This window comes from Poecilia latipinna, unplaced genomic scaffold (assembly GCF_001443285.1).
Source record: "Poecilia latipinna isolate Pla-1442-1.1 unplaced genomic scaffold, P_latipinna-1.0 Scaffold478, whole genome shotgun sequence".
Lineage (NCBI taxonomy): Eukaryota > Metazoa > Chordata > Actinopteri > Cyprinodontiformes > Poeciliidae > Poecilia > Poecilia latipinna.
In genome coordinates, this window is record NW_015113094.1 from 122,303 (window position 1) to 142,917 (window position 20,615).

The 20,615-nt window shown below is 37.2% G+C and overlaps 3 protein-coding genes across 7 annotated transcripts in view; 1 reads left to right on the forward strand and 2 right to left on the reverse strand.

The window, feature by feature from the left end:
* The window catches only part of tbck (TBC1 domain containing kinase), a 41,198-nt gene extending 36,466 nt beyond the window's left edge, over positions 1-4,732 (reverse strand). The window contains exons 1-11 of the mRNA XM_015039624.1: positions 4,584-4,732; positions 4,086-4,303; positions 3,662-3,731; positions 2,902-3,016; positions 2,445-2,518; positions 2,145-2,286; positions 1,962-2,022; positions 1,808-1,869; positions 1,216-1,277; positions 380-528; positions 96-234 (exon numbers count right to left, since the gene is read on the reverse strand). Coding sequence (XP_014895110.1) covers positions 96-234; positions 380-528; positions 1,216-1,277; positions 1,808-1,869; positions 1,962-2,022; positions 2,145-2,286; positions 2,445-2,518; positions 2,902-3,016; positions 3,662-3,731; positions 4,086-4,278 — 1,067 coding nt within the window. The 5' untranslated portion in view covers positions 4,279-4,303; positions 4,584-4,732. The remainder of the gene's footprint in view (positions 1-95; positions 235-379; positions 529-1,215; positions 1,278-1,807; positions 1,870-1,961; positions 2,023-2,144; positions 2,287-2,444; positions 2,519-2,901; positions 3,017-3,661; positions 3,732-4,085; positions 4,304-4,583) is intronic.
* Positions 4,733-6,624: 1,892 nt separating this feature from the next.
* Positions 6,625-13,593, forward strand: LOC106951885 (elongation factor 1-alpha 1). Of its 2 annotated transcripts, none has more exons than XM_015039625.1 (8): positions 6,625-6,758; positions 9,004-9,168; positions 10,238-10,417; positions 10,499-10,795; positions 11,191-11,341; positions 11,567-11,823; positions 12,204-12,438; positions 12,891-13,593. In XM_015039625.1, the coding sequence occupies exons 2-8, from the start codon at positions 9,025-9,027 to the stop codon at positions 13,013-13,015; spliced, it is 1,389 nt and encodes a 462-aa protein (XP_014895111.1). In that variant the 5' UTR covers positions 6,625-6,758; positions 9,004-9,024; the 3' UTR covers positions 13,016-13,593. The 2 variants fall into 2 exon arrangements, with proteins under 2 accessions (XP_014895111.1, XP_014895112.1); XM_015039626.1 differs by lacking the exon at positions 6,625-6,758 and adding an exon at positions 7,450-7,520.
* A 3,332-nt stretch (positions 13,594-16,925) lies between these two features.
* The window catches only part of kcnq5b (potassium voltage-gated channel, KQT-like subfamily, member 5b), a 109,949-nt gene continuing 106,259 nt past the window's right edge, over positions 16,926-20,615 (reverse strand). For all 4 annotated transcript variants that reach the window (XM_015039627.1, XM_015039629.1, XM_015039628.1 and 1 more), the window contains 2 exons: positions 19,901-20,027; positions 16,926-19,728 (listed from right to left, as the gene is read on the reverse strand). In XM_015039627.1, the coding sequence (XP_014895113.1) occupies positions 18,460-19,728; positions 19,901-20,027 (1,396 nt within the window). In that variant the 3' untranslated portion in view covers positions 16,926-18,459. The remainder of the gene's footprint in view (positions 19,729-19,900; positions 20,028-20,615) is intronic.

The window sequence follows — 20,615 nt, forward strand, 5'->3', positions numbered from 1 at the left end:
GAGCATTCTAAATAGGCCATGACATGATTAAAAATGTGCATATATTCAGACATCCCCCATGTGATTGAGTGCATGTCTGTGTGCATGTGGTGTACTTGGGCAATGTGCAGATTGGCGGCTTAGACTGGATGATTTCCTTGTTGGTAAGCTCCTTCTCCAGGTCTCCACCTGCGAGGCACCATAGATGGTACACCTCATCTATGCCGCGCTCTGACAAGTAATCCTCATCATCATCTAGGTTTACACACAAACAAAACCTCAAGTACTTGCAAGCAGCAACGGCAAGACAAAACAATGTTTAGTGTTTTGGCCTACTGTTTCGGGTGTAGAAAAAGAGATATTTAACCAAACTAAAGATCAGGTAATATTTGAAGGAGACCTTTGCAAAGATCACTGATGTCATCTGGGAGGTGTAGGTGTGCACAGCGCAGAGAAGATGAAAACAAACTGACAGGCTTCTGGAAGGGTGGATAGTGGCAGGAAATGGCATCAAAAACAGGGTCTCCAAGCAGCTCAGCAGGGGTTGGCCTTCAGGTGACAAAAAGCAGAAAAAGGTTAAAAGATAAATGGCCTGCATTCGTATCATGCTTTACCAAGTCTAACGATTGCAAAGCTCTTTACACTACATTCACCCATTCATACACACATCCAAATACGGAGTAAAGGGACAAAAATGGAGATGTACCAATAGAATCAGCCAGAAATCAATATCGGTCAATCTTCTCTTGATAGGAGATCAGAAGGTCATATACTGTAAAATCAGTTCTTTTTAAACCCCTGTTTATATTGGATGCAGTGCAATTGTTTTTGGACCATATGTGCAAAAACCAGCTGCTTTTTGATACACTTATCAAATGAGCTTATTAAAAAAGAAATAGTAAAAGGTTCAGATATGCCTGGATAAATAAAATTTAGATAATCTTGAATTTACTTGGATTTCTTTGCGATTCCAAAGTACCTGATTGTAATTTTCACTATTTTTCAATAAACAAGATCAACAAATAAGCCTCAGTTTTGTGTCTTGACTGACATCATGTGGTGAGAGGCAGGAAGTCGAGTTTTGCATATCTGTATTTATATCCTGCAGAGTTCTTCGATACATTGAGGAAAGTGTGGCTAACGTTAATCAGCAAACAATAACATAATATACGGAACACATCTTCAACAGTGGTGTGAAAAAATGTGGGGGGAATCTGTAGCAAACACTAGATTTACCTTTTGGATGGCAGAAAGGTCAAACACTTCCTTAACAATTCAACAACATTCTCAGGCATCTCCTGTGAACACATCATAAATGTGATGATCAGCTACTTTCCCCATTCAAGTTATCACAAAAGATCCCATTTTCAATACATCAAAACAGTCAATATGCATAAATGCTTTTGGTATGCAAGTACTTTTAAATAGGATTGATCAATTCTACAGAATAAGGATGACTACATCTAAAAACTTATGTGTTATATATTTTTGTCATTTATTTCATTACATGTACTAAAAAAAAAAATGGTTCCTAAAATCTGGTATGAAACAAGGATACATTTTGCAGACATGGCCTTTAACACATATACAAGTATTAAAAACTGAAACTTTCATGAATAAAACTAGAACTAAAACTTTTTTATCATTTTGTAAAATAACACATATATGGATTAAAATCCAGCCTTCACATAATTTCTATGTCTATAGGGTTACGTACATATGCTTTCTACTTATCTCAAAAGTAACAAACTACTGTTAACAGTAACCAGCAGTATTAAATAGTTGTCTAATTGTGTAGGTGCAGAGACAGAGTGTTTCTCAGGCGTACCTTAATGATTTCTAAGCATCCATGTTCCTCAGCAAGGACAGTGACAATATCATCCATGCAACCTGGCAAAAACAGACAACGTCTCCTTATAAGCCCAGTTGAGTTTCAGAGCACATTGCTCTACACTCAGGTTAATTAAATCCTGCTTACTCACCCAAGGTTAAAATGAACTTCAGTTTGTCACTTAATTCAATGTTCTGCAAGACTCTCCTTCCCTACGATTGATTAACATCATTATATTAGAAACTAATCATTATTCGAACAGCTGGAATTTAGGAAAAGTCCAGTTGAAAAAAATAACTATAAATATTTCAGGGGATTTAGAAGGGATGCTTACTGCACATAGTTCAAAGAGTAAGATTCCAAGTGACCAGACATCCGACTTAGGTCCTGAAGGCAATGGAGTTTCACTATGTGACGGATCACTGGGGTGGAAGCAGCCCAGGGCAATCACCTCTGGAGCAAGGTATGATGGGTTGCTGGAGTCGATATGACACAGCACATAAGCTCACACTTATCATCATCCTACATGTTACCCTTCTTGAAGTTTGGTTGTAATAAAAACAAAGAGATAGAACTGCAGCTCTGACCTCTGACTCATAGCTACCTGGGAAAATTAAAGAGGAAACGGACTTACCCAATGGGAAAATCAACATCCGCCCCATGATCAGTCATGTGGTAAAGGCCGAACTTTGCCAGTTTGACGTTGCCCTTAAGAAACAAAATCCATCACAAAATGAGAGTTTGTAGATATTTCCATTACTATTTATTTAAAATTTTACAGTCTGGCTCTTAAAGAAGCAGAATTACTATTTAATTGATATAAAAACCCAACGGATCTCAAAGTTTTGAAAATCTATTTTTGATTTGGTCATTTGAAAATAAGGTAATATAAACACATTTTAAATCTTAATATGTTAGTTTTTTTTTCTTTTTTATGAATAACAAATGCAATAATTCAGTTTAGTTTTAAATATTTTAAAATCATTACGTTCTTATTCGTGACTATTTGGCAACAGGATGCCAAAGTGTCATATTAAAGCATAAATGTATTTGTCTTTTAACAGGAGTAACTACATGGTTACAAACATTACCTTGCAATCCAAAAGTACATTGTTTGGGCTGAGGGCTCTGTGCACCAAGCCATGTTTGTTCATGAAGTCCAGTCCTTCAAGAACCTCGTAGGCAACCTGGAGTACCTTTTCTGGACTAACACAAATTCAATAAAAAGCAAGAGTTGGAACATTTGTGTGTCAAGGTTTTACAGACATAATTTTAGCAATACTACAATATAAACAGCTGACAAGGTTAATGCATGCTACAGTATCTACGTTGTATCTACCTTGCATAATTGATAGACATATATACTCATTAAACTTTTTCGCATTTTGTCATGTTACTACCACAAATCTTGATTGGGCTTTTATGCGATAGACCAACACAAATCAGCACAAATTGTGAAGGAGAAGGAAAATGCCCCAATACAATTCTGTGCAACCAACTACCTAAAGAAGTCACATGATTAATACATACATTCTACCGGTATGTAATTTAATCTCAATAAATACACTGCGAGTCAGAGCAAAGACAGCATTAACCAGAAATGCAGCCAAGAGTTCCACAGTAACTCTACAGAGTCAGTGCACCACTAACAGTGGCCCCTATGGAGGAGAGAAAAACTGTAAACAGGCTGCAACAGACTTCTTACTGGTGTAGATGGTCAACCAACTTCAACCATAGAAGAAACCCTAAACATACATCCAGGATTACAGCATAATGATTTGGTTTAAAGCACACTCATGTTTTATAATGATCTAGTCAAAATCCCAAATGAGAAGTTAGATCATAACTTACCTCGCTGTTTGCTCTTGCCTGAAATCACCCACGTTCCTTGAATAGTGCTCTGCAACAACAATCAGCCGTTCTATGCAGAAAGACAAAAAGAAATTGGTGATAGACATGCATCTATTTTTTTTCTCTTTTTTTGTTGTTGTTTATCTTGCAGCACTAAAATTAGTTGATCATTTAGTAAGTATTAAAAAAAATGTCTTTTAATACACAGTGTTTCAGAGTTTTTCTTAGCATATTAGGATATTTCGGGAGCTCAAGCCTTTTCAAGAAACTAAAAATAAACAAGTCTTCTTAAGGAATCTACTGGGATTTCTCACAAAGCTTTGTAGTGAATTTTTGTAACAGGCTTGCAGTAAACGCAGTGCATTAAAGCCCGTTACCAGCTGAACAAAATATATCATACAACTAACAGGGTTAACAGCCATACCATGTTTCCCTCTGGAGATGTCCACATACTGACACAGTCTAGGATGAGTGATGGTCTTAAGGATCTGGAAACGCCCCAGGATTTTAATGGAGTTGGGCGTCAGAGGGAGGCCATTGCTACCACAAACATCATGAGGGAGAGCTGAGGCAAAGAAGGTGAAAGCCCCCAGCTGAGCGTCTCTGATGGGCTTCATTGACCCAGTGATAAAAGAAAAAGTCCTAGGAATAAGATACAATTTGCAGAACATATTAAAACTGGAAGTGAAATTGACACAACTTCTCATTCGTGCGATGAATAGGAGCGTTACCAAAACAGGCTGGCCGGGAGAGACAAATACTATCACTGATCTTGGCATTAAAATTGCATGCCTACGGCTGAGAATGAGCATGTCTACGAAACGCGTAATAATGAGGATAAGCATCAGATATAAGGAGTCCTACTGAAACAGATGCATTTTCCTTTCAGGAAAAAAAAAAAAAACTCAATAATGTGCATTACCTTACAACAATGTCTTCTCACACCAAACAAAGAAACTCTATGTTCATGACGACAGATTAAACTCGAATATAATGGAACATGTATTATTTTCCTGATTCTGCGGCGTGACGGGAACAGCTGAGTGAGCGTGATCAATGACGCAATTTTTGTGCGACAAAGCGGTAAAACTATTTTTCTATATAAAAACAAACAAAATGCCACTTAATTCATATAATAAACATTTACGTAAATTTATCTGTGTAATAAAACTACAGATATGAATTTTATTCCTTTGTTTGTTTGTTTTATGCTTATTTCCTGAAGTCAATGAAGTGCATGCGCTGTCTGTTGTCTCCTCCCTTTTTGTAGGAAATCACTGATGTCTAAAGCATATGAACGTGTAATCTGGGGTTGAGTCCATCTCGATGGTTTAATAATCTAACTACAGGAACAAGACTGCCCCCTGCCAGCAGCTTCAGTAAATGACTTTACACAGACTGCATTTTCTGCCCTGGGCGAATATTTAGATATTACAATCTGTTTATTTAAAATAAACCTGTTGTGGGTTCTTCTTCATGTTAGTTTTTAAACATCTTTATTTTATTTTAGTTTGATTGCTTTTATTAATCGTAACAGTTATTTCTGTTATGATAATTGACATCTGATCTCAGATCTCATATCTGAGATGTCAGATAATCAGAAAATCATCAGAAAATTAATTAATTTAAGTAACAAAATTAAATGAAAAATATTTGAATAAAAAACATCATTTTTATTAATTACACTGAGTGGTACTTTTTTTTTTTTAACTAAAAGTTCCTTAGAAAAACTTTGTACTTTTTTTTAAGAGCAAAGGATGTTTAATTCAGACATTGTGGACAGTTGAAAAGCATCCATGCGCTATAGAGAAATAATCCCAATGCTTGTTTGGGGATTATTTTTGCATGAATTACTGTATCGTGCCATAAAGTGAAAAGTAAGTGGCTCCATTGGGGTATTAAGGGGTTCCAGTTTGCTGTAATTGCAGACTTCAGGTGTGAGGTCTCATTTTCTTTTTGACAATACTTTTCAGATTCTTTATTGGGACTATTTGTTGGTCAATTTGTTGGCCAGAGGAAACTGTCCTCTCACACTTTTTCACTTTGTTTACTTCAGACTTTCAGTACATGTTAGATTCCTGTCATCTGCAGAAATACTCAGATGACTGCAGTCGTCAGGTGTATCAGAGATGGACAAAATACTAACGGGCTGCTTTATGTCACAGTAATGGATCAGTCATACAAACAAAACAAAGAAGACTATTGTATATATAGAAAGAAATAGGGTTAGATCAAACACTGTTTCCATCAGAGAAGTGGAGGTGGATAACAAGTTTACCTCGGTGTTCACATGGACAGACTGAACAGAAGACGCAACAATCCAATAAAAAAGGACAGAGCAGATTTTCCATCTTGAGGAGTTTACTGAGTTTATGCCGCAAGATGCTGCATGTCTTTCACAAGTGATTTTGTGTTATGCACAACTTTGTGAATAAATCTCTCTCCAAGACTTAGTCTTCTTGTCCTGTGTATCAGTGATTATTTTTTGGACAGAGGCCAAATCTGCAAACTTCCTGATGACAGAGTTGGCTCCAGCATGAATATAACATAATATTTCTGTACTAAATACCAGTTTTCACAGAGAATTGTTTGTAATCGTTATATAAAGGGATATGTCCAAATCTATAGTTCATTCTGATAAGCAGCATTAAGACACCTGTAAATCAAAAAAGACAGTAGTGGATAATCATCGTGGACTTAATAATTATGAAGGCAAATATAAAAACACACAGTATCTCAGATTGATTTCAAACACCATAAGACATTCAAGTCTAGAAGAAGAAGAGAGTTAAATGTACCAATAATGCAGTTAAATGTACAAATGTCTCACATTAACTGGGTTATATAAAGGCCCAACAATCTATCAGACTTAAAAAGTAATTTATTACTGAAAGCAGTGTACCTTTTCGCCACCAAATTGTGCAGAGAGGCAGCAGGGCTCCATCTAGTGGCTGAACCTCGCAGTTTCAGTAAATGACGCATTTGACGGCTTTTGCCACAACGGTACCTTGTCTGCGTCAGTCCCAGGACAGCACAAAAGGCAGCATCTTCTGTTTCACCCCTACTGTGAACCATTGAGCACACCTTACAGGCAAAGGTAGGTTTGGTAATGGCTTCCTGAACGACTCCTACACAAACAACGTACATTTTATTCAGCTTTTTTCATGCTCCATTTTAAAGGCAGCTGACTTCGGGGACGTGTTAGGAGAATACCCATAGCAAGTCTGCATCTGAATGTGGAGTGTCTGTGATGCCTGTTGTAATTTGATGCCATAACAAGTGCAAAGGGGTGTTCTAGGGGTGGTTAGGCCTGAGTGGCGCAGTTTCAATTGAGAATATTTTTTATGGAAGTCGTGCGGGGATGATGCCTCTTCGCCCATCATGCTGCTGTCACATTAGAATAAACAGTGCAGTGTAACTGTCTGGGAAGATGCTGAGACATGCAGACCCAAATATCCCTTAACGCCCTCACCTCTGCAGTATTGCATCAGCACTGCGCTCTATGCTATCAAATCCACACTGTTTTGAAGTCATACTGTTTTGTTTTATTTTATTCTATTTTATTTATCTATCAATAATAGCTGTAGACTGATCGCTTGCTTTGCCATCTCATATTACGAATCATCGTGGAACATATGGACATACATAGCCTGTTAATATTATTATATATATATTTTAACGTCAGACATGTTGATAAAACACTGAGTTGATGTTTTCTGGTTCCTCTTCCAGTTACAAGTATGAAACTAAATAAATGCGCATGCGTCCTTTAGGAGTAGCTAAAGGCCTTTTGAAAAAAAAAAAAATCGTGTGCTAACTGTTAGCTTAGTTCATCACATCGGAGAAAAGTAAGCCAACGGTAAGTAATGTCTCCAAATAATTATTTAGTGGCATGGTTTTAAATTTCGTGCGTTTACATTCTTAATGTAAGTCTGTTTAAGGTATTTTTTTGTGAAATATATTCATGTTCCATGGTGACTTGTCATATGAATTGGTGGCCGCCATTAAACTTCAACTTTTTTTTTTTGTTTCGTTTAATAAAAAGGCTTCTGGAGGTTACGTTTATTTCTACAACCAGCTGTATCCCGTGTTGTTTTTCTAAATTCTCCCTTAGTATACTACTACATTGTGCGTTAAATACCCATTCACAACCCATTATGTCTGTCCATCTTTTATATTTGCATTTTATTTTATGTGATCCTTACATAGTAAATCAACAAGTGGGAAACAAACATGAGGTTTCACTTTGTGAATTGAGTTTCGAAAATAAATGAGCTTTTCAAATAATATTTTAATTTATTGAAGAGGTCTGCATAATATTATGATAAAAAATATTAAAAAGATGTAATGTACCAACAGATAAGAATGGGGTGAGTTTTCTATTGCAAGGTGGTTTATGTTAAATATATACTGCTCAAAAAAATAAAGGGAACATTTCACTTTAATTTTGTGTGTGGCTCCAAATCCAGGCCTCCATTGGTTAATAAATTTGATTTCCATTGATGATTTTTGTGTGATTTTGTTGTCAGCACATTCAACTTTGTACAGAACAAAGTATTCAATGAGAATATTTCATTCATTCAGATCTAGGATGTGTTATTTGAGTGTTCCCTTTATTTTTTTGAGCAGTGTGTATATATATATATATATTTATATATATATATTTATATATATATATATATATTTATATATATATATATATATATATATATATATATATATATATATATATATATATATAAAATCCAAAAACTGGTCAAATAAAAAAAGACAAATATGATGTAGAGATTACATGTAGTAGGGTGATTTTGTAATTATTAATGTTACTAATCTAATGTCAAAAGTGTATGAAAAATAAACTCATTTGGTTATTAATTTTTCTTAAAAAATTAAAACTGAAAATAAATGATCAACTAAATGAAGTTGATCATTTTTATTAATATACAATGTTGTAAGATAGCAGCATGTCTGCAATATTCCGTTCAATAAAGTTAAATCAATCACATTTCACATTTAGAGGTAATTTGTCTACTTACTTACTTTAATGGCAATGGGTGAATTTCAGCTGAGTTTTCGTTTCAGGATGTCCTTGTTTAATTAAATTAAAGTAAATGATACAGTGTGTGCTAAAGTTCAATATCTAGATCTGCACTGCAGTGTATCTAACCGTAAATCGAGGGGATTGGCTTGATCAGATCAATTTAATTAACATATTAGCACAGTGTGGAGTACAAATTAAAGTTCACTTGTTTTTGATCAGTATTGTCTCACTGTTGAGGTTGTATGCTTTCTATGCTGCATGTTGTTGATTCTGACATGTTTTGTTTGTTTCTATTGTTCAGCGTCTTCCAGGCTGAGCCAGGATGGGGAAGGAGAAGCTCCACATTAACATTGTGGTTATAGGACATGTGGACTCAGGGAAGTCCACCACCACAGGCCACCTCATCTACAAGTGCGGGGGCATCGACAAAAGAACGATTGAGAAGTTTGAGAAGGAAGCTGCAGAGGTATGATTTAAATAGAATATTTTTTTTAGGATTTTCTGCATTGTAACTTTTCAACAGCTCACTTCAGTGGAGCCCGGTTTATCCAGAGCTAATTTTTGCGTCTTGTGGTTGACACAGAAACGTGGATTGAAGCGTTAAGGACAAAGGCCATGTGACAAGCAACTATTTAGTCTTCTGTAGCTTCAATATCACTGATTCATACAGAACTTTTAGTTTCCTGAAAGTCTGAGTTCATTGAGTCTTAGAAACCATATAACATGTTTCAAACAGTGTGCAGGTGAACAAATGATGTCACGAATCTCAACACGCTTTTCATTACATTAATTGAGACCTAAACCTTCAGAAGGTTTAGAAACTTCAAATTTAATAGTGAGCTCTGGCTCAAAATAGACTTGGGGCTTGATTTTCATCTTTTTTAAGCAAAAATAAATAGTAGTAAGTCGAACATTGATGAACATTATTTGACGTGAATTTGCTTGATGACATTAATGAGGACATTTGGTAAAATGTAATGTTTACTGCTTGGCAAACAGTTTCGTAATTTTTGACTGCATTATGTTTTTATGTAAAGCACTTTGAACTGCCTTGTTGATGAAAATGTGCTTTACAAACAAACTTGATGACTTGGCATAGACTCGCAGTTTAATTTCACTGTGACATTGAACTTAACTCTGTAATAATAGGTAATTAAAATTAAAATGAAGTTAGAGTATGGATTATTGTTTATTTAATAATTGTTAGCCGCCATCACCAGTGTTAATAATATAAAAAATTTGATATGCCTAAGAAGTTGTTACAGATTTTAATTTTTTTTTATTCCATAAAAGAAAAAGAAATGTAAAAAAAATATATATATTCTGTGATATGGACTCCAAAAGCCAAGTGATAGAAATGCTTTTCTTGTCTTCATTTAGACGCAAAACATGAATTAACATTTGTCAATGCTGTTGGATTTGAGGAGAACTCAAGAACAGCAGTTTGGTACCTAGGTATAGGTAGAAATAGCATATAAAAGGAAAAATTACCCCAGTAAAACACTTATATTCATATCTTTCCTCTGCACTCTTAGATGGGAAAGGGATCCTTCAAATATGCCTGGGTTTTGGACAAACTCAAGGCAGAGCGTGAACGTGGAATCACCATCGACATCTCTCTCTGGAAGTTTGAGACAAGCAAGTATTATGTCACCATCATTGACGCTCCAGGACACAGAGACTTCATCAAGAACATGATCACTGGGACATCTCAGGTAGAAATAAAATAAATAAGTGAAACAATAAATTAGATTTTCACTTCCTCCCCGAAGTTTTCATTTCTTTATCTCTTTCAGGCTGACTGTGCCGTGCTGATTGTGGCTGCGGGTGTGGGCGAGTTCGAAGCTGGCATCTCGAAGAACGGGCAGACTCGCGAGCATGCCTTACTTGCCTACACTCTGGGAGTGAAGCAGCTCATTGTAGGTGTCAACAAGATGGATTCAACGGAGCCCAACTACAGCCAGAAGCGCTATGAAGAGATTGTGAAGGAAGTCAGCACTTACATCAAGAAGATTGGGTACAATCCTGACACCGTGGCCTTTGTACCCATCTCAGGCTGGAATGGAGACAACATGTTGGAGCCCAGTCCTAATGTGAGTTTGACAAGAGGTCTTCCGGAAAAACTCTTCTTATAAGCTATACTTATTCCACCCTTTTTTCAGTTGTACTGTCATGGGTGTTTAACATGCTGAAAGAGGCTCGTAGAATCAGAGGTGCAGATCTTTTGAATGTTTTTTCATCGGTTGCAAAGCACTGCCGTCAAGCTCCTACAACCTTTAGACGTGTCTCTGCTTCAACACACCTGAGTCACATGATAAAATCATTAACAGGACTCTAGAGAACCTGACTGCATACTGAGGAGGTAATTCAGCCATTTGATTCAGGTGTGTTGGACCAGGGACACATGTAAAAGTTGAAGGGCGCTCTGCACCAAAAGCTGTTGTTCTCCTCCCATCTCTGACATGAAAGTAACAATGATCTCTTACAGATGACCTGGTTCAAGGGCTGGAAGATCAATCGCAAAGATGGCAGTGCCTCAGGCACCACTCTGCTGGAGGCTCTCGATGCCATCCAGTCTCCAACCCGACCCACTGACAAGCCTCTTCGTCTGCCTCTGCAGGACGTTTACAAAATTGGAGGTGAGTTGATCTTGCAGTTTTGTGACTTAGATTTTTAAGAACATATTTGTAAAATATAAAAGCCTAATTTATCAAGTGGTTTTGGAAAGGAGGGCAGAAACAAATTAGGTTTTGAGTAAATTCCCTCAGGCCTTGTCTGTTCCACATGTTTAAGAATAGCTTTTCAGCTTACATTCAGGCACCGGGTTCACATAACGCCCGGTTGCTTCTCTACCTCTCCATCAGGTATTGGTACTGTGCCTGTGGGTCGAGTAGAAACAGGAATCCTGAAACCCGGCATGGTGGTGACTTTTGCTCCCGTCAATGTGACCACTGAAGTCAAGTCAGTGGAGATGCACCATGAGGCCCTGAGTGAGGCGCTACCTGGAGACAATGTGGGCTTTAATGTCAAGAACGTCTCTGTGAAGGATATTCGCCGAGGCAATGTGGCTGGAGACAGCAGGAACGACCCACCACAAGAGGCTGCTGGCTTCACCTCCCAGGTCTGCTCCCTAGTAACGACTGTGATTATTATTGTTACCCAGAACCTGGAAAACTGGGTGTCCGTCTTTTAGTTCAACTTGAAGGAATACTCCAGAGACAAATGTAGTTAAATGATAAATATCCATAGATTTGTACTAGCCAGCTCTTTTAGTAACTTAATTGTTGGAGACAAAATCTTTCATTTTTAAAGTAACTTCACAGTTGAGAAAATTTGAAAAAGGGGTTTAAAAAATGACAGCCAAGGGTTGACTAATATAAGCCACTGTATTTTTTTTGTATTATAATTAATTCTATTTTATTTGTTGCCAAGCTCTTGTCTTTGTTTGCTGCTATTTTTTTCCAAATTCAGTATTTTACAATGCTATTACATTTTTCATAGGTGATTATCCTGAACCACCCTGGTCAAATCAGTGCTGGCTATGCCCCTGTGCTGGACTGCCACACTGCACACATCGCTTGCAAGTTTGCAGAGCTGAAGGAAAAGATAGACCGCCGCTCTGGAAAGAAGCTGGAGGATAACCCGAAGTTTCTCAAATCTGGAGATGCTGCCATTGTGGATATGATCCCAGGCAAGCCTATGTGTGTGGAGAGCTTCTCTGAGTACCCACCCCTTGGTGAGTGTCCCGTCCTGCAATATAATGCCTGTCTATTGCTACAGTACAGTGCCTAGCAAAAGTATTCATACTCTGTGAAGTGCTCTGCTACTCATCATGTTACAATTAGAAACCTAACAAGCTTTATACATATGTCAGGCAGTCTCAGGATATGGAATAACATTCTTGGCTTTGAACATCTCCCAGAACATTGCTCATGAAAATGTTGCAAATGGCACACAATTGCAGGACATGGATGGGCTAATAAATATGCAGGTTAACATTAATCAAGAGCAAAATGAAAACAAAATATGAAAACATCCAAGATGCATACATACTTTTACAAGGGATTGCACCTCATATAGTAAAAAATACTTGCCTACAAGAAAAACTGAATCTAAAATCTTAGTTTTTTTAACCTTTCTGAGAATAGATAAAGTTTAAATCAGAGATTTTTTTTTTTTATTCCTCAGGCCGTTTTGCTGTCCGAGACATGCGTCAAACGGTGGCGGTGGGAGTGATAAAAGGTGTGGAAAAGAAAGCCCCTACGAGCGGTAAAATCACCAAATCTGCACAGAAGGCACAGAAGGCCAAATGAACATTGTGCTGGGCTGCTGCCCAAAACGTTCAGAGAGGCAGAAGACCCGCAGACATCTTGCTCCATTTGCACACCATAGTAAACGTCTGGTCCATTATCACAATGCATCGCAAAAGCAGACGAAGGAAAAAAAAATTGTTTCAGTTATAGATTAACACGTTAGCTAACTGTTATACGTACATTTGATCGTATCTTGTTTCGTGCTTGAACATGACTAAGGCTTTGCATCGCAGTTCAAAGATGCGCCGTTGTTAAATGTATCCTGCTAGTTTGTCTAGAGATGCTCTGTAGTAACACAGTAGAGATGTTCTTCTCTGTGGTCTCTGTACAAGTAATGTTACTTGTTCAAGCTTTAAAACTGTTTAAACTCAGCAGCTAGAAATATACAGGATGTTTGCATGTTTGCTTGTGACACCTCAGTGAAACCAGCTTTGGAAACTTAAATAGTTCAACTAAACATCCTGCCTGATATAAACTTCCTTAAAGTAGCTCTGATCCACGTTACTGTAAAGTTTGCGCAACTTAAATGCCGGTACTTGTTAGAATATGTTCGTAAAAGTAAAATATCTTTAAAAACAATGTTTGCTTCTGGTGTTTTTGTTAACTCCGTAAAGCCTGACGTATCAAATAATTGTTTGAAAAATCTTATTTGTAAAAAATAGAATAATTTAACTGTTTTTATTGAAACGTCACATAATTTCTTCTGTTTTTTCTATTACTGTTGATGTATTTAGTTTTTGCATATAAAGTTAAAACCCAATGTTTACATACACTTCATTAACAGACTCAACCAGTTCTTTCTCCCTGTTAGACATTGAATTAGAATAAACGTTTAGGGTAGGATAACTATTTTTTCCCATTTGCATATTGCCAAATAATGAACTATTCCCTTTTTTCCAGTTTTTTACTTTCCTCAAATTTAGAAGTTTATGTGTATTTCTCTTAAACTGTAGCTCAGGTTTCATCAGACCAATACATCTTTCCAAAAATTAAGCTATTTGTTTTTCAGTCCATGTTCAAATTATAATCTAGCTTTTGCAGTATAGACATCTTTCTTACTGAGTGGACTTTCAAATTATTTTGGTAATTTGAACTAACCTAATTAAATAAAAGTTTAGCTTCATTTAATCAGTTAAGAAACATTACATGCTGCATCTATTCATGCAATGTATGTAAATTTCATGTCTAATAATGTGGAAGAAGACATATTTTTGCATGCAGGGCACACTTAAACAACTTTTATTTTTCATTCATATTCAACTTTATAAGTTTTGAAACTATTTTACAAGTTTTTATATGTGCAGTTTGAATTTTTTTGAGACTGAAATATATTTGTTGATTGATTTACTTGGGGGGAAGTGACAAAATTGTTAAAGCCACTTAGGTCTGCAAAATATTGAAATCAAAAGTGATATGTTTGGACTTGTAGGGTTAAACCGCTATATGTTTGTTGCAATGAAAAACACAAAACAAAGCTTCTTGAAGAATTTCTTTTATTCTTGATTGAGAATAAGAGTTCATTTGCATTGTTATTACATTGCAGGCTTCCTTAAACTAACCAAGGTTATTACTAATGTGTAAATATGTGGACATAATTTAAATAAATTAAAAAATAAGACAAAACCTTAACATGGCAATTGCCCATTTTTATGCCCACTTGCAAAATTATATTAAAAAAAAGAAAAAAAAAAGTACTATGCCACAAATAGAGGACCTGAAATGTGCAGCGACTTTTTGTCACAAATCAGACACACCTTCCGGAAAACTAAATAAACATGGATGTATCACAAAAGCAAGGCACCAGAATACAGGATTGTATGAATATTTTGTAGACCTTAAAAAAAAAAGAGTTTGGATGCTCTTGATCCAGATGTTTAAAAACCGAAATACTTAAAGTTCTAAGAAACTTGTCATCTTTTTCAGTTAAAGATCCATTTGAACATGAAAGCCTCATGCAAAATACATTTAAATGTCAATGGGAAAATCATTTGAGACGTAAGATGAGAGCAAACTTATGATCACACAAACGGTAAAAAAGAAAACATGATTATGCTGTTAACTAAAGGTAGAATGTGCTGTGCAAAGAAGCGTACCTCACATTTCCATTTCATACATACTATATGTTACACTTCACTTTGAAAACATACTTTTAAAGCTGCATCATAACTAAGTAGTGTAACGTTTTTTTTTGGACTAGTTACATATTTTTACAGTTAAGCTGACACTTTACAGCCATTCTTGCAAGTCTTTTTTATTTTATTTTCTAATATCACAGTTACTTAGTAAAACTAGAAACTGTGGAAAGCAAAATGGAAAAAAATGGAGAGCCCAATAACTATAGTAGATTTGTGGAAAGCTGCACATCAGTCATGCAGATATAACGATGTTTTTTTCTTTAGCTGACGTTGTTTGCTGAACTGCTCCCTTCATCTAAGAACCTGCAGCATATTTTTATGCATTATATTCCACAGCAAAAAAAAAAAAAAAAAGGAATCTGTCAAAATTAGAAAGGCCAAATTAGAGCTTAAACTGAAACAATAAATACTTTAGTTTATTTCTTACAATATAGTTTAACAAATTAACTTTTTATTCTTGCCAAATTGCAAATGTGAGACACATTCCACATTTATTTTTCTTCCGTCAATATTGGTGAGCTTTATCATGCTTAAAACGTAGAAAAATATAATGTGTGTTTTAAATTAAAAACAACATTTAAGTAATAATTACTGCTTTGGTTTTTCTATAAGATCCTGCAGCTGCATTCCTAATTTTTTTTTTTTTTTTTTTTTTTTTACAAAGAGTTGATCATTTTTGTTCAATGGTAGCACATGTAATGACACATTTTTGTCTTTCAAGTTGTTTTTGCTTAAATCCATATTACAGCTAAGAGGATAAGTATAATCAGATATAAGCAATGCTCTGTTAAACTGACAGACTAGAAGGGTATGATCCTTTCCACTCTCATACACACGCACACATTTTTTAATTTTACTTACTTAAAAATGATACAGGATTGTAGCTTTTATTCCCGGTTCAAAGTATTTAATATAAATCTATAAAATGTACCAAGGTGCTCATGAACTAATCAGGCTTTGGATGCTTTAGTAAAAACATTTAAAAAATAATAAGGCCTTGTCACTGCATCACTGCATCTTGGTCTACTCCATGCAACAGAAAGGGAAAAATAGTGGTAAGTTGTATTTTCACTGCTCAGCAGTTCAAGAAACCTCAAGTTAATATCAATAAGATACACATTCGGATCTCAAGTCCAGTTCAAGAAGCCGAAAATAATCTCCATCAAGAGTTAGTTTAAAGCAGATGGCAAAAAGCTAAAGGGTATCTGTGTCTGAAATAAAAAAAAACGTCACATATTTTCTAGCAGAAGTTGTGAGCCAGAAAATGACATTCAACAAATGTTTCACTCCACTGCTGAACCGTCGTTACTGTGTAACATCTATCTGGTCATAAAAACTACTCCCTGTCCACATGGGTGTAGTTCTACAGTTCTACAATATATATATATATATATATATATATATATATATATATATATATATATATATATATATGTGTGTGTGTGTGTGTGTGTGTGTGTGTGTGTGTGTGTGTGAAACTGTTATCTGAAACTGTTATCTGAAAGATGTTTTTTAATTAAATACATATGTATTTGATGCCCAAAATCACACTTTCAGAATATTTTCACAGCATCTTCAGGGAATGATGACATTTACGTCATCATGAGGAGCTGCACAGAGCTGAAGTAAAATGGACAAGGCATAATTACTTCAAGTGTCCTAGAAACCCCCCACTCATTTGAAAAAAGCATGTATGAAGGATGGAGCTTAGACATTGGCAGACATTAACAATTATTGTCGCAGTATAGCATGAAGTTAGATTGTGTGTTGTTCTGTTATGGAGATTGGCTGTGCAGTTCTGCTCCTGTGTTTTGCATGAATGAATTCATGAAGGGTTTTTAGAAAAAAACTGCTAATAAATGCCATTAAAAAAAAGATCTTACATTTTGATGTAAGAAGGCCTGCTTACTACTGTTCAGTTTTGCTCAGGAGATTCTGAAGTAAGTTGCTCACTACAAATTGCACAGTGAAGACATAAAGGTAAAGTCCCACTCATTATTTTTGCAGGGTACTTTGTGATGTAAAAAAATGAGACCATGAAGAATCTTTTCAAAAATGTGTCCCAATGTATTTTCACTTATATCCCGACCAATGCCACTGAAAAACAAATACGTCAGAGGAGAAATATAAAACATACTTAGATGAATTTGATTCATGCCATGCTTGAGAAAACAACAACGCAGGCCTGCTCTAAGTTGAAAAAGTCTTCAAATGTGAAATGTCAGACCGTGAGAACATTTCTTGTCTACAACCGTCTACAGATGATCCTACAAATACTCTTTTTGAGTTCAGGACTTCTGCTAGGCTATTCCAAAAGGTTTCATTCAAGAGCAGTCATTCATTTGTTGATTTGCATGTGCAGTGGTTTGACTGTGATGCTGAAAAATGACATCTCTCTATATCTTAGGTTTTCTTTCAGACACGTGAAGGATTTGGACCATCATTTTTATTTTTTTTTTGGCCTTAGCCTGTTCTTCCAAATTGAAACTGAATCAAGGGACTTTTAACCTCTAAATTTTAAAAGTTTAGAGGGTGTGCACAATTTTGCACCAGGAAATGTTTTAGATTTTCACTCAGAAGTAGAAATGTTGGGTTTTTTTTCAGTTGCACTGTTGAAATTTTCAGAAAGGAATTTTTTATGGTCTCAGTTTTTATCAACACAAAAAGCTAGCATTTTATCAGAGATGTGCACACTTTGTAACTGGATTGTTCAATGAACATGATTCAAAAAGAGGCCTAAAATGTGTGGATTTCATGAAATATGTATTTCCTGTGACCCACAGAACGAACACAGGTCAGATCAATTACTTGCAGAGATCTGGCTTCCTAGTTATGATTTTATTAAAAAAAAAAAAAAAAAAATGCCCACGTTTCTCACCTGTCATGGACCACAACAAGCTTTTTAACTCACAATAAACTATTAAGGTGGTGGGTGGCCATGCTTGTAGGTGTAGTTTCTTATCTGTGCTTTACTGAAAACATGCAGTTCATGCTACTTAGCACATCGACCCATCCACTACTTCATTTAATTCAAAAATCGTTTTCTCCTTTTTTTTTGGCATTCGTCTTTTATCTCAGATCCATCAAACACACATTAAAACACAGAGTAACTCATGCCAACATGATTAGCCTGTATGAAAAAAACAGAATCCTATCAAGAGAATCGAGATAAAAAATAAACAAAAGAAGACAAGACCCCATGTGAAATTCCCACCCACCCGTCAATCTCCCCTCCAAAAAAGATTAAAAAAAAAAAAAAAAAACAGTCTCTGAGGTGAGATTTGTGTTTCTTCCAAATGTTTAGTGGGTCTATTTTAGCCGTACGTGCGGTACGTGCGGTACGTGCGGCATGTTCAGCAGTTCGACGTTGCCAGTGGAGGCTGACGATGACGGACCACCCGCCAGGCTCCGGTTAGAGTCCTGGGTCCCTGCCCCCGCTCTATCTGCTGTCCTCAGGCGCTCAGAAGAAAACGAGCGAGCCTCAGATGTCCCCTGTGACAAAAAGTCGAACCCTTGCCCCTCCATGTCCCTGTCACTGATAAAGAGGTCCTCCTCGCCCCAACATCCTCTTCTTGTACCGCCACTCTCTCCCCCAAGGTCTTGGCAACAACTGTTGAAGCCTGTTGGAGAGTCACTGCTTGTACTTGGACTTGGAGATGAAAGACTGTGGCTTTGGTGTGCATCATGAACAGGACCTACCTGTACCAGGTCCTGCACTGACATGGATTTGCCCATTCCCTGGTCCATATGGATGGGCCTCGAGCAACAACCTGGCGCTGATGGCACGAGTGGCTCCAGCTCGAGACTCATATGCCTCCTCCAGCAGCCTTCTTCCTTTGCGTTAAGCCTGCCAGTACCATTCGTGTTCCCTTGTAGCTGCTGCCCTAATGTGCTCAATCCAAACTCAAGTCCAAGGTCCTTCCCAACGTTACTGTCTTCCGTGTGGCTATGCAGACCTCTGCAGAAGCTCTTGATTTCAGGAGAAGTCTCTCTAGAGGTCCCTTGGATCAGTTTGCCGGGGCCGGCGGTTTGTCTGGAAGGGGGCGGCGGAAGCCTTGCCAAAAGAGGAAAGCCTTCATCTCCTACTCCCCGGCCCCCAGAACTGCTGGTACTGTTCGGGGTGAGGACAGTGGGGGAGCTCCCCACAGCCTCGTCGGTGCCACTTTCAGGTGACGTGGCCTGAACCTGTTTATGATGTTGCAGATGATGATGATAATGAGGCAGCGGCGAGGGGCTAAAAGGGGAAGATGCGAGGCCCGAGGGAGGCGTGGACGACGAGGCGTGGAGATTAAGGTTGAGTTCGTTCTGAGGCGCTAGAATGAGGTGAAGCCCTCCCTGCGAGAGCTGGGAGTTGGTTGATGAGCGTGTGGCGTAGCCGCTCGGGGGAAGCGCTCCGCCACAGCTGACCTGAGTGGAGCCGGAGAGGTCCTTACTAAAGACCGGAGAGTTGTAGTCAGAGGTCTGCTCCAGCTCAAACAGGGGCAGCGAAGAGAGAGTGAGAGCCGAAGAGGAGCCTTTACGCAAAACCTGACGATAAATGTCCAACAGAGAGTCCAACTTTGACTCGATTGACTGAACCTGTGTAGAAAAGAAAAAGAGGCGACAGCACCGAAGGTTAAAAAAATGTGCTTTTGAACCAAGTAAGTAAATTAAATGAACTTTCTGTTTTTTTGCAGAAATGCACTGCTATTAACATCTCACTGGAGTTCACTGAAAGACAATATGTTGATCACCAAAGCTTCACACACACCTGTCTCTCCACCTTACAGACACGACCCAGCATGCTCATGTCCTCCAACATGTCTCCATCAGACAGCAACTTCTCTCGTATCTTCTTGTCCAGAGTGACCTGTCCCTTCCCGAGGATTTGGTCCACCCTGGATGAACACCGGACACACACAAAAACAAGCAGACAAAGAAAAAATTTGTCAGGAAGAAAAATTATCAGGAAAATAAAACGCAACCCAAAGCCCAGAAGAAAGAAATGTTAGGAAAAGGAATATTAACTCCAGAAAGGGCTTGAGACAATAGTAATGCAATGTTCATATAGTTAGTAGTCCTCTCCATATATTTACTTTTAGTTAAAATTTCCCCTTTTTTGTCGGAAGATGAAACTTTCGAAAAGAAAAATGTAAATGTGATGATGGTGATGCCAAAACTTCCATTCAAGTATTGACAGAATGCTCTTCTGTTTCGCTTTTCATCTAACAAGTAACATGATGCTTTTAATTCCATTACAATTACAGAAACTGTACCTAATAAAACAAAAAAAAGCCTGAGAAAACCAAGGACACCCAAAGGATCCCAACATTTAGACTGAAGAGATGCGGTTTTCCTCCACCAGTTGTTGTGAGGTTCATGTTTTCTGATTAACATGAGTGTGTGTGGTTTCTAAAGTCACATCACATAAATGCATTTTATTGACTTGCTTCAATTAGGGATTGTTTAAATTGATGCAAAACATT

What these genes read in the sequence shown, in the direction of transcription:
- LOC106951885 (XM_015039625.1), top strand. Translation starts at nt 9,025, where the DNA reads ATGGGGAAGGAGAAGCTCCACATTAACATTGTGGTTATAGGACATGTG. An exon ending in TGTTGGAGCCCAGTCCTAAT is followed by an intron (nt 10,796 to 11,190) that starts GTGAGTTTGACA and finishes GATCTCTTACAG; the next exon opens with ATGACCTGGTTCAAGGGCTG. An exon ending in CTGCTGGCTTCACCTCCCAG is followed by an intron (nt 11,824 to 12,203) that starts GTCTGCTCCCTA and finishes CATTTTTCATAG; the next exon opens with GTGATTATCCTGAACCACCC.